We start from the raw sequence: 13,257 nt of genomic DNA on the forward strand, positions 1-13,257 counted from the left end.
CACAGTGAAAAAGGTCGTACGTAGCCAGACACACTTTATTTTGTTTTTAAAGTTATAAACAGTTGAAAATGTATGCGTTTAGTTAATGGAGGCTGATGGTCGTGTTTCAAATTACATGTACAGCAATATTAAAGATTATGCAAAACTTTTGTAATCTGACATGGGAAGGGGGGGGGGGGGCAAAAACCAATTTTTTTTTGTAGGGTGGGGCAAGCGCCCCCTGCCCTCCCACCCCCTGGCTACGGTCCATGTTCGTGTCTATCTCGAAATCATTCGATTACGATCTCGATCGAACAGGAATGATTTTCACTTTTCCACGGCTCACCCGTTCGATGCCCGTTTCTCTCAATTCGTTTCCTTAAATTGACATTATGTCACGCGCCGTTGTGTTCGCGATTTCCTTGCACATCGGCGGGCGCAACGAAGCGACGAAAAACTGGTATCGCACGAAAAGGCGTCTATCGCGTCCTACATCTTCATTTGCGTATTTGGCGTGTGCGGTACGTATCGGGCTTATCTTTGTTGGCCGATCGAATCGTCTAGTCTCGTTGGCTTCAGTCGTCCCGCGAAAGAAAAGTTAGCAGCCCCGGGATCGTAGAGCCTCGGGCCCAAAGGTAAACGCAGCGGACGCGTTGCGCGCGCGGGCATTCGACGGGGCGTTATCTGTTATCCGAAAACGGGCGCGCGGCAAATTGTACCGGCGAATACAGGTGCACGCGGATTGAGTCCGTAATTATCACCTCGGCGTCGTTTTGTGTACGCTACAACATAGCCGTTTCATAAACGAACGTTTACACGCATGTTCTACGCGTAATTCGTAGATCGCGTTGCGACGCGTGTGTCGATTCAAATGGAAAATTGTGCACTTAGGGTAGACCGAGGCTAATCTAATCACAGGGCGAATCGGATCAAAATAAGAATTCAGTCCATTTTTTTTATATTCTCATGGAGACGAGCATTTTGATTGTTTATATTGCGTCATCCTTGTCCCCCACGCCGAATCCAATAACCTATCAATTGTTTTGCGTACTTTTTTAGTGCTGGCACATGTTGCCATTGAGATGAACGCGTGCGATCGTTATAATTTTCAAATTCAAATGTGTTCATTATTATTAATTTGCATGGTGTCCAAATTTGGTATTTCATGTCCTACTTTAGATTATTATATCATAATTCGTTTATGCATCCTATTCAATTTAAAGTCCTTATGTATGGGGCTAATCGGATCACGTCATTTGTGTGAATCGGATCACTGTTTTTCTTCTTTTGAATACTTTTATGATTACGAATGTGATAGTTATTTATATACAGATAGTTAGTAAGTACACTAAAAAGACCAATCAAGGTTCATGGTGTTCAGAAAAAATGAAAGAAGATTGGATACAGTAAAATGTTTGCGAAGAGTGGTGTGACGAGAATTGGGCTGATAGAGGTGGTGTTAAAGGACACTATACTTGCGTCCTATGTTCCCAGTAGGGTCAATTGACCCCATTATCGTTAAATTATATTTTTATAAAGACGAAAGTTTTGGGTTTTTCCAAAGATTTCTGGATTATCCGATTCGTCTCAAAAGTTGGGGCGAATCGGGTGTTTCTCACTTTCTCGGTTTTTGTTTGCAAAAGAAAGATTTTCAAGTTTTTCTTATTTTCTTATTAGTAATGTTCAAGTTAAATGTGTACTAATTACGAATTATGAACTATTAATTTTTTTACTATCAAACAGAAAATGATCTGATTAGCCTCTGTCTACCCTATAACTGGTACTAAACTCTCGAAATGGAGCTCAAATTCTTAACCCCTTGCGGTCCACCTCTGTCATATTACTTTTGTTGCGTACAGTCCTAAAGTTCCATCTCCGTAATATTTATTAGGTTCGATATATATATATATAACCGTCTCTTCTGTACTACTCACGTATTATACGGACTGGTGTGGAGGGAATTAGCTTTATCACGTTCGCTTTTTGAAATATAATTTAGGTTTCTCATTATTTATATTATTGTATTGTTTTATTCGAATTTTCGTGTCACATAAAAAAATTTTTAGCTGGATTTTACATGTAGAAATTCTTGTTATATTGTATACAAAAATGGAAGCTTTTTCGATAAAATAGTGTTTGATACAAGTTTATAAACACTTATATAGTAAAATAATAAAATAATAAAAGGTGCTTTCCATATATTTTTCTAAACTTCAATGAATCCTTAAGGGATTAATTGTCAACGACAGTTCTCGAGTTGGTTCTGTTTAAATTGTATTTTTGTTATAAATGTACATATGTATAGAGCATCGTAAAAGAAATGGGTTCGGAACTGTAAAGGTAGCTAGGTAATACCTACTCACCAAATGAAGGGAAAAAATCGTAATGAATATGAATCGAAAAATTAATATTTTCGAAGTTATAAAGAAATATTTTTTTCAGTTAAACTAAGTGACTTGCTCGTTTCGGAAGCTATCGTGCTACCTAAAAAAATACTGAATGATCTTACCGTATATCCTACTCCCATTTCCACAAACGCTTGACACCTTGGTGTCAGAGCAAGCCACTGTCTTTCACGGAAACGAAAAATTGTTTATAACTTTGAAAATATTAATTTTTCTATGCATGTTTATTAGGACGTTTTCTGCATTTGGTGAGTTATTAATGTGTTTGAAAGTACAATGAACTTTACGGGGTAGCTTTCGTTGAAATCACCGGCTGTTCACATTTCGCGCATAAGTTTTCGCGTGAACCATGCGGTCGATTATATAAAGAAGGGTGGATTTTAGCGCGATAACGCGACATATTATACGTACATTAAATTAAAAATATTTAGTACGCACATGTTCCTCATCGTGCACTTGGAAGATTTGAAAGGTATATAGGAAGGGTTGCCGAATTTGGACCATTACTCGTTATGTGTACGCAATTGCGCCGTATCATAGATAATATGACTCGCTTATATACTAAGTTAGTTAATGCAGTCATCACTATCATACTACACATATTTTCTATCGTACCGCACAAACTGCTTACACATGGAAAGTTACAGTATTGGTCCAAGCAAGGGCGACAGTCAAATTTCGGCAACCTTCCCCTATAGTTCTGTAATAATAAAATATCATATTGGGTTCTAAAATGAGAATGTGTAGTACACAGTAAAATGAGATATTGATTAAAAAATTAATATTGTTAAAGTTAGAAGTAAATTTCAATCCATCGACGAAAAAGATACAGAGACGTCCAATATATACAAAAACTTTATACCTGTAAAACGGGTTGTTCGAAATACGTTCTCACTGGTTTCACACTGACAATGCGAAATACATACGAAAATGGCGCCAGAGTAAATGGAATAAAGAAACCATTCGAAGCGTGAAAAGAATCGCAATGGTCGCACAGCGAAACACCTGTAGGTACCTATAGGAATTGCTAGTGTGAAATCAACCTCAGGATGCGAAAGTGTTTCTGATATCTACTTTACGATAATTTAGTACTTTAAATCAAATTGTTTCTTACTCATTTGCCAAATAATTACTTAAATGTCATTTTATTGAAATTGCCTTTAAAAAATTAAGTGTATCGATTAGAATAATTATCAACTCTGTTTAATGAAAAAATGAATATTTCAATATTCTTGTATCATTTTATATAATGTAATATATGTAGAAAGGGTAACGTTTATCCAAGAAATTTAGTTCAGAGCTGGGAAGTAAGCTTTGTAGACAGAGGGACAGAATGAATAACCTGGAAACGTTGGACACGCGTAGCACACGCTGAGAGTATATGAAATGACTCGAAAAATATCTGCTTAATAAAGAAATATTGGCGTGAAACGTTCTTTCGTTGCGTGATTATAATTATGTATACATACCGGGACGCTAACGTGCCTCAGCTCGTAGATCCACTGTCCATGTAGCTATGCCCGTTACACATATCTTTCCTGGTTTCCTTCTTTTAAAACCTCTCTTTAACTGAACCACTAAGGGTCGCACCAACACGTTTACCTAACAATCGTTCAATAGTTAAAATCTGTTGAGCTTTTTTTTGGTAGAATAAATTGCTTTTTCACGCTTACTTTTTCGTACAAATTCTCTACTTGACGTTTGGTATTTTGTAACATTAAAGACAATTTTATCAACAGATTTACTTTTAGAAACAATGGAATTAGTGAAAATTCAATCGCTACAACGATAAACTTAGTTTAAAATGTGCATGCAAGGTTAAATATTATGGGCCCGAGTGAATCCAAAAACTTTCCACTGTAAAGTTACTGGAACCAATAATATTCCGACGGTCAAAATGATGACTATTCTCAAAAAATTTGTGAAAATCAAAACACAATTTTTTTAATCAATTTAACAGGTGCTCAAATATACTACGTAATGTTTCATGACAACGCACTTACTTATGTATGACGTGTACCAATTTGAATAACCTTATTGTTAAAAGTGCACGCATTAAGTTAACAATATTACTATTCGAAACCAACATTTTGTTAATTAAATTGATAATTGTAAATGAGTTTTAAGAAGGAAATAAGAGTTAAGGGGTCTTGCCACTGTGAAGCCTTGAAAAATTGTTATTTTTTGCGCTCACTTTAGTGCGATGTATAAATAAAAAAAACTGTTAAAAGTTTTTAAAAAACGTTATACTTTCACTATGTGTATTACTAAATAGAGAACACTTCATATATGTTGAACATTTCGTTCATCGAAGAAAAATTCCTAAAAAATGACAAATTTTCAAGGCTGGACAGTGGCAAGAGCCCTTAATTGATAATCAGCTGAAGATATTATATATTTATTAACATCTTACTTGAGCTGAATATATGTAGTTGCATTATTATAAATTTACCATTTACTGGTCGCATCAAACATGCGTTCTGAAAACTTTGGGATACTGGCTGGACTTTAGTTCTAATATTACAGGTGTTATCTAGATATTACACAAATATTGATATGCTCCCAGCTATCTGACGTAATTTTTAATCAATTCGTTTTCATATCACCATACGTCGTTACTTCTTTGAATCTCCGCGTTCATCCGCGTTTCATTTAATAAAATTGAAATGAACAATGAAAGTGCTCAGACTCGAAAATCATCGCGGCGTTCCGTCTACGAGATATTGCATATTCTTATCATTTTAACGAACATAGTCTTGACACCACACGTAACCGCGGTGGCCCGCGGATCCGCAACGGTTCTGCAAAAAGATGCGCGCGCGGTAGTGTACCGCACCGTCGCGCAGGTGATAATGTAACGGCAACGGTAGGACGTGCCTACACGTTATATAGGAATTGGTGCATGGCAAACAGGGCAAAATAATCGGACGTCGAGAGTTATGGGGCGCGAACCGGCGGCCGGTTAATCAGCCACCGATAATTATCGACACGGGCAGTACATCACTCCCCTCCCGGCCTCTCTGCCACCCCAGTGCCCTCCATCCCTCCAAAGCGGACCCTCTCTTCGACGCCTCCCGTGACAAACGCACCGCCGATACCATCATTTATTTCGCAAATGTGCTGCAAAACTGCCGCTATTCATTTTCGGTCCAGTCGATTCAGTTTTCCGCTCCGAGAGTCCGTCGTGATGGCATTCCGCGCGCGCGCGCGCGATCGTTTTATCGCTTCACGCCGGTACCACGCCGCAACCGCCACTCTGCGATCGCGGTACCGCTCTCGCCCACACCACGCCACCCGATAATGCGATTTCTCCGCGGCAGTTTTTAACCGAAGCAACACGAACGCGCGCGCGCGCGTTTATCATTTAACACGCTTTGATGGATCGCGTATTAGAGCGACGATTACTTTTCTCGGTGTGTCTTCTACACTGTCATCTACACACGAGAAGAATAGATTCAAAACACCGTATCTTTTGCAGATAAAAGGAAGGATCGAAATTCTTCTCTGATCTTCATGCTTGTTTTCATGGTCTTCCGTGTGTTTAATCTGTAGATGGCGGATCCAGAATTTCAAAAATTTTACGCACCATTCCAGTTTAGAAAAATTCAGTGAAACGTTACAGTAGTTTACACTGGTGGTTTGTAAGGAGACCAGCATAGTTTTAAAAAATCCGTTCGAAAAAAAAAACCTCTAAAGACAGATGAGTGGGGGGTCTGTCTAGTACCAGGTACTGCCGTCTATTCGATTATGAAAAACGTCTTAAAAGACTGAAACATTTATATTTCTCTATTGTAAGTTAAGCCATGATTGGCTTGTTATTGCGAAACCGGTGGGATTCGTATTATATTTATGTACTGCCGAAATGTTATTATTGTAAAATGTATGGAACGTTATTAAAACATATCGCGAACCCGCAGAAGTATCACAAATAACAAAACTTCAATTTTCATTTTATTGCGTGAAATATCTTCCAATACGTACATTTATCATCATTCCAGAAAAATGTCGTCAGTCGAAGTCCAATACTTCAAACCAGGTGACACTAGTCTGTTACTTTGTTTAATATATGAAATGCTATGTAATGAATCTGTTTCTTGTCGCTCTCCTGAAAAACGACGTATTTTCGATTTGTGACACTTTCCTTGCGATTCGATATACCACTGAATATGAAAGTTGTATTAGTTGAATTTCCTTTGATCTCCGATTAAATGTTCTACTTACATATTTGTATGAAATATTTGTAATATATGTTTGTTTGTGGTTACAAGTACGTAGATTATAATTACACGAAAAAGAAACAAATAGAGTACATGTACCAAGAACTTCTATTACACTGCAATAGAAACATATGTACTATGGACTTATGTTAGTACCTACATTCAATTAACACAAATCTTCCAATTTCCCCAACTTATTACAGCAATGATATAAAATTATTTGATAAACTCTATTAGTTCATTTACCATTATTTATGTCTGTGAAACAACCAGTTAAATTTAGCAACTTTGCGTAATTTCCTTGCTGTTCAAAAAGTTTGTCTTTCACCGATTCAAAACAGTGTATATTTGAAAACAAAGTGATATATTCTTTAAAGAGAAAGAGAAGTGAGCTGTCGGTAGTGTATGCGATTGCAAGAAATAAGGCCGTAGTAACTGTGGCATGAAGCTCAGTGAAGAATCATGTTTTGCGGGATCAATCCGAGTGTATATGTATAGTCGCACGCGCGGACTATGTGAAGCAGCACACTCGAAAAGGGGACTTTCCGTGCCATTACTCAAAGATGGCATTGGAGTCCGGTGGCCTAATCTCGGCACATGAGACCTTAATGGGATTTTAAGGCGTCGAGGCCACCTGCGCGCTCCCCCACGGACAACCTCGTTTGTCTTTCCTCTTACCAGTTTGGGCATTCTTATTGCATTCAAGGTCGAGTAGAACGTACCTATTTGACCCTACGACAGAGAATCTCACTCTTGACGTCCGAATTTGGTATCTAGGATCGTTTTGCGACATGGAACGCGCGCGCTCTTTTCGCATTCGTCGATCGTAACGAAATGCTTGTAATTCCTCCCGCGAGCGCGTGTGAAAGCAAATGTATTTGAAAACACTTGCAATTTACGGAAGGAAGAAAATATTTTTCAAGAAATATTCTTCTCAACATTGAGATACGAATTCCTTGATAGACTGAATAATCCGAATACGTTTATATTAAGATTGCAAAATAAGTACCTACTGTATTTACGTGATTTAAGATTAGAAGTGGCTGTTGCAAGGAATTTATTTCTATTAAATACTTATTTCTAATTTTGAATGTAAAACAATTTGATTTTAAACTTAAAAATAGAAATACAGATGATTTTATCGATTTGATTGAGATTGTATGAAATTCTTGTATTCATTGTAGCGATCCCTGAACGAAATAGTAAAAGTACCGTATTGTTTGTCAATTTCAGGGTCGGCGTAGGCAGAGCTCATTTTGAGAAGCAACCACCGAGCAATTTGAGGAAGAGTAATTTCTTCCACTTTGTGATCGCACTTTATGATCGGCATGGTCAGCCGATCGAGATAGAAAGGACCTCCTTTATGGGCTTCGTCGAAAAAGATCAGGTAATACATTCAGCATGCTGCATGTATTCGATACAATATCTATCATCTTACTATCTTGACATGAAAGTTAATTGTTTGTCACGAGATAATTTTTAGTTAAGCAAAATAAATATGTTCAACAATAAATTTAAGAAATTCATAATGGGTGTATTCATACAAATAATGTGTAGTATTAAAAATGAAAATATCACACTAGATTGAAAATTTGCAAAAATTCGAAAAGTTACTTATGGGTAATTAATCCTATGTCTAATGGAAATGAATTATATCCGTCCATAATTAATGTATTGACAGATCAGAATACTTTTATCTTTAAAGTTCGTAAGAATTATTCATCATTTATCCATTGGTAATCCGTGGTTTATATCCTGCCAATCGTCAGTTAGTTAACCGTTTTGATACTGTTGGCGCCTATTGACACTCATTTCACATTGCTCGCTACAACCAGTTGGGGCCTACAGGCGCTCTAAAATGTAAATAGGCGCTCATCGATAAATAAACGATATGAGTTCAATGTAGTAAGATTCAGTGTTTTGACGATTTCCATATAAATTCTGAAAATAAGAAGAAAATTCTTTCGTAGCAAAAGGGTTCACATTTTCCTTCTGTGTTAGAGAGACATTCGGCAGAAATATTAATTACATTACGCGATCAGGTTATATACGACTATAATCGTGATTCTACTTTATGAATTGTGTATGTCAACGTACCAAATCGATACGATTTTTTGGAAATGTAATTCCACTGCAATAAATTTCCAGACGTTAGAATGTAATTATATCTTGGATGTAAAAGAAAATTACTAAAAATCGCGTATGTCCGTCGATATTGAGATAAATATAAGTGATGGCGCTGAGTGGCAACTTTGGTATTTCAATGCTCGTAGTAGTCCCGGTTTCCCCGGGAGAATGTGTGGAAAAAGGAGAGGTGGACCTTTATGACATCGCGGAATATCGTGCGAGTGTACGTTTATCTCGATAATTGCCATTTCCATCGGGGGTGACGTCAAATATTAAACGCCTTCGCCTATGCGTATACATATCGATAGTCGGCAGCGTACACCTCCAGCTTTTCCAGCAATTAGTCCGACAGGCGAAAATCCATTGGCCGTGTGAGAAATGGACGAACGGGATCGTAAGGGTATCGATATGGTCACGCGAACCGGATAGCTTACGAATAATAAGTGGTCTTCCCTTTCTCGTTTGCACACTGTGCAACTCGGAGTCGTACGTGTTTGTTACTTTCAAATGAAACTTCAAGATTTATTTATTGATAAACAGCACTTTCAACAAAATAATTTGATTAAAAATCAGTAAAGTTATATGTATTAATATTAAATCCACCAACAAATATTTCACTATTATTTTCACCAAATCGAAAACGTGTTTTGATTTCATATTTTCCCGCTGTTTTCTTTTTCAAAAATGGCGCAGGATGTTGGACGGGGAGAATGTCTATCGCTGATAAAACATAGACTTTGAATTTTCTGAAATATAAATATTCTATTTCACAAAAAATAATGTATTACATAGTGGTACACCTAATACAATATACAATATAAAAAGTTGTATTTACGTTATATACATATGTTGCACTAAAATATATGTAAAGTGGTTCATTTATATGTTTCACATCAAGAAAACATTAAACCATAAATTGATATAGTTTAGATAATACAGTAACTTTAGAATCTGGGTAGGATCTTCATGTCTAAAGGGAACGGCGCGTAATTTAAGAACACCTGAATTGACAACCACTTCGAATAATTGTTGCGGCATTGCGGTAATTGGAAACTACATGAATGTCCTTTGAATTCTTCCTAAAGCATTTTTCTCCAATGTACGGCTGGTAATGTTTATACGGACGCAAGCAAAGTGAAACGGTGAAATTGTAATTATATTTGACGTGCCTGTGCTCGATTGAATTATATTCTCTGCACACATTAGCAACTTAATGTATTTTCATCGCATTCGAAGAAATAGACTTGAGAATTCCCACAAATGAAGCCGTTATACGTGATTCGAGACTTGATTTCTAAATCTTTTTCGACATTTCATTAATTCAGAACAATAAATTGCAAACATTCTTCGAATCTGTCATTTTTATACTTCAAACCTGATTTCGTGATTCAACGTTTCCATTGCTTTGACGGACAGGTTAATTACACGTATGGTTTGAAACTTATATTTACTAAAAGAAGCAAGGAATCGAGCAAATAATTAGTTGCTAAAAGTAATAATAATTTCAAAGCTATTTACTTTATAATAACAATTACAATTCTTTGTTATATAATTGAGCACATTTGTTAGACAAGATCGTTAAGAATTTTTTTGTTATTCACTTGAAAACTAATCTTTCATAGCGGTTGCTTGTGTCCAGTTATTTACTTTTCTTTAGAAGGAAGTCACGTTATGCAACTGATCGTTATCAACTGCGAAAAATGTTTATCTTTTTGATTACAGTAAATGATCAAATTGTGATGAACAGATGCAGAAACTACATATCTTGTTTCTGGTGTTATTATGACTTCAGTAATTATGAAGTACACCCTTTCTTTTCTTCTTAACATATAGATGCACAATTTAACTATATTTTGGTATGTTCAGTAATCAGTGTACAGTAAGACGCATATTTGTACAATAACAAGCTACCAAATTGTGCTACCGTTAATAATATAATTCGTAAGTACGACTTGTTATTGTCGATTTATGTTTCCTTTGTTGATTATTATTTAGTCTAACACTGTTAAATTATTTTGTGTCAAAAAAATATTGGAATTGTATTATAGCTGCGAAGGGTGGCGTGACGAAATATCGATATATGTATATATTTTTTGAGAAATTTTAATTGTTGTTATATATCAGTAAAAATATAACAATATACATATCTTGTAATAAAGAAGGTACTAATAAGTGTATTTTCAATTCCGTTCTTGATCAAAATTCAAATGAGTGGTACTACTTGGAAGTGTTCGTAATAATTTGATCATCCACTGTAAGTATTAAAAAGATATAACGAATAACATAGAATGTAAGAGAATATCATAATATATATCAGTATTTATTAGTGTCACACATAGAGAAGTGTCGCGCCCATTCCATAGGCCTCCTGCACACTTCACGTATTTAGATAACATCACAGCCAAAATCAAACAATTATAACTTACATTATTATAAACCTTGATTAATATACTCTAGATTAATTACGCACAGTTTACTTAGAAGGTATTGTTACCTCTAAAATTGTCCGATAACGCTCACACGGAATTTCACAAAAAATCTAACTTGATTAATGCACAACGAATTCCAACTTATAGTAAGGTTACTGTGATATCCGGTAGCGTATTAATTTACTGTTTTAACTAGGTTAGTATAAAATAAATATTGACATTGGACTGTTACTTTTCGTTACTTTTTATACTATTTCCACTGATAATAATACTCTTTTAAGTAAACTATAAGCAATTTCTCAATTGAATGCATCTTAATCTAAACTATATTAATCATATACTACATACACTTGGCAATTCTGATATTCAATATTGATTAAATGTGCATCGTGTTTTATAGGTACAGTTTGGTACGGCTTGGGCAAATATATGTATATTTCTGTGAGTGACTGCTTATGACGCTGGTAGCAAATACGTTAACTACTAAATGTCAATAATCGCTTAACCGTGTCAGGAACGTATACCTTCAAAGATGTTTACGATGACTATCTAGATCGGTGAATTATGTTTCTGTCCGTCACGATGCTAACTGTGGTCATCGTTAGAAGTAATATCTGGCTTCTTCGCAGAGACCTAACTCGACCCCGTGCGAATGTTCTGAAATGGGAAGCGATTGTCAACACAGTAATCGTTAGAGCTCCACTTTCTATTGGTCAATTAGTATAGCTGGTTAAGGAAAAGTTGACTGCCGTACGGTTCAGCGTGTTCGGTCTTGCGCAAGTGAAATCGTTGCGGCGGGATAGTCTTTGGACAAATGCGTTTGTAATACCCGCGTAGAAACAACTACGCGGATTTGTACGAATGCACACGTACTTACTCTTTCCTACCATCCTGCCGCGCATGGAAGAACCAGTATACATTTGTACGCTACCTCTCATATCTATCGGGACGCTTGGTAAATGAGTGGTAATAGTAGGTACATAAGGGTTACTAAAACACGTAAACTGGTGACTAAAAGCAATCTTCATTACCGTTTTATTACCTATTATTAAATTATTCGATGAATTCCTTAACTGTCCAAATTTTTACTAAATATATAAATATTTACTTGTGTTGGCTTGTGCATTCATTATTTTGTTAATAATGCTAATAATAATCGTACGTATGAAATTGTAAATTCTAATGATTACAAATTTAATGTCTTTTCATGTAATTCAATGTCACTGGTGACCATGTTGACAGTTTACGTGTTAAAGACTTGTAGCATATTAAAATTGAATTCGCTATTCGAAGACGTATCGTAATTTCTGATTTTAGATGTTATTGCTATAATTACTCAAGATAGCCTTTTTATCAGTTTTTTAATTGTCTCCGATTGAATATTTTGAGGTTTAGAAAAATGCTGATTATTTGGCAAAAAATGTAAAAATTAATAACAAAACAGTTATGAACTGTAAAAATTCTTTTTATTGTAAAGTAATGTTTTACCATACTTAGCTACTATGATAGCAACTAATATAATTATTGCATAACCCTTTATTTATCGGTGAACTTACATTCTGTCAAAAAGAAGTACCTAAGTGACGGTAGTGTGTATTGTGCATCGATTGCTTTTATTTGTTACTGAATAGTCGATACGGTAGACATATGCCAAAAATTCACATGCAGAGTATAAGAATATAAATTATCAAACTGTAATTCCAATTGTGATCTCGGAAAATCTGAATTCATTCTGAGGCCATATCTTGTTCTGTCGAAAATTCGTTTCATTTCTGTCTTCTTTCACTATTCTTCCCGATGGGCTGTTTCTCTTCACGTTCTCTCTGTTTCATACGTTGGACTAATTACGCACACCTGTTTGTAAAAACATTCTCGTCTTAAATTTTCTGTCAATGTAACCAACTGATGCATTACGACATTTCATTTTTTTTTGGCATTAAGTGTTCCTTAAATGCTGTCTCAGTATTCTATAATTAATTTATCAGTACTTCGTCCATAGGAATTAATTAATTTATTTTCTGCATATCGTTCAGTGTTACATCCAATATATTTATTATCAAAAGGAAATATTTTATTATTTAGTATTTCCACAGTGTATAA

At 35.6% G+C, this 13,257-nt stretch overlaps 1 protein-coding gene across 1 annotated transcript in view; it reads left to right on the plus strand.

Moving 5' to 3' along the window:
- The window catches only part of LOC107189529 (transcription factor collier), a 131,147-nt gene that overhangs the window by 4,785 nt on the left and 113,105 nt on the right, over window positions 1-13,257 (plus strand). Inside the window, exon 2 of the mRNA XM_015578087.1 lies at window positions 7,835-7,988. Within this exon, the coding sequence (XP_015433573.1) occupies window positions 7,835-7,988 (154 nt within the window). The remainder of the gene's footprint in view (window positions 1-7,834; window positions 7,989-13,257) is intronic.

The sequence above is a fragment of the Dufourea novaeangliae genome, unplaced genomic scaffold (genome assembly GCF_001272555.1).
Source record: "Dufourea novaeangliae isolate 0120121106 unplaced genomic scaffold, ASM127255v1 scaffold151, whole genome shotgun sequence".
In the NCBI taxonomy this organism is placed as follows: domain Eukaryota; kingdom Metazoa; phylum Arthropoda; class Insecta; order Hymenoptera; family Halictidae; genus Dufourea; species Dufourea novaeangliae.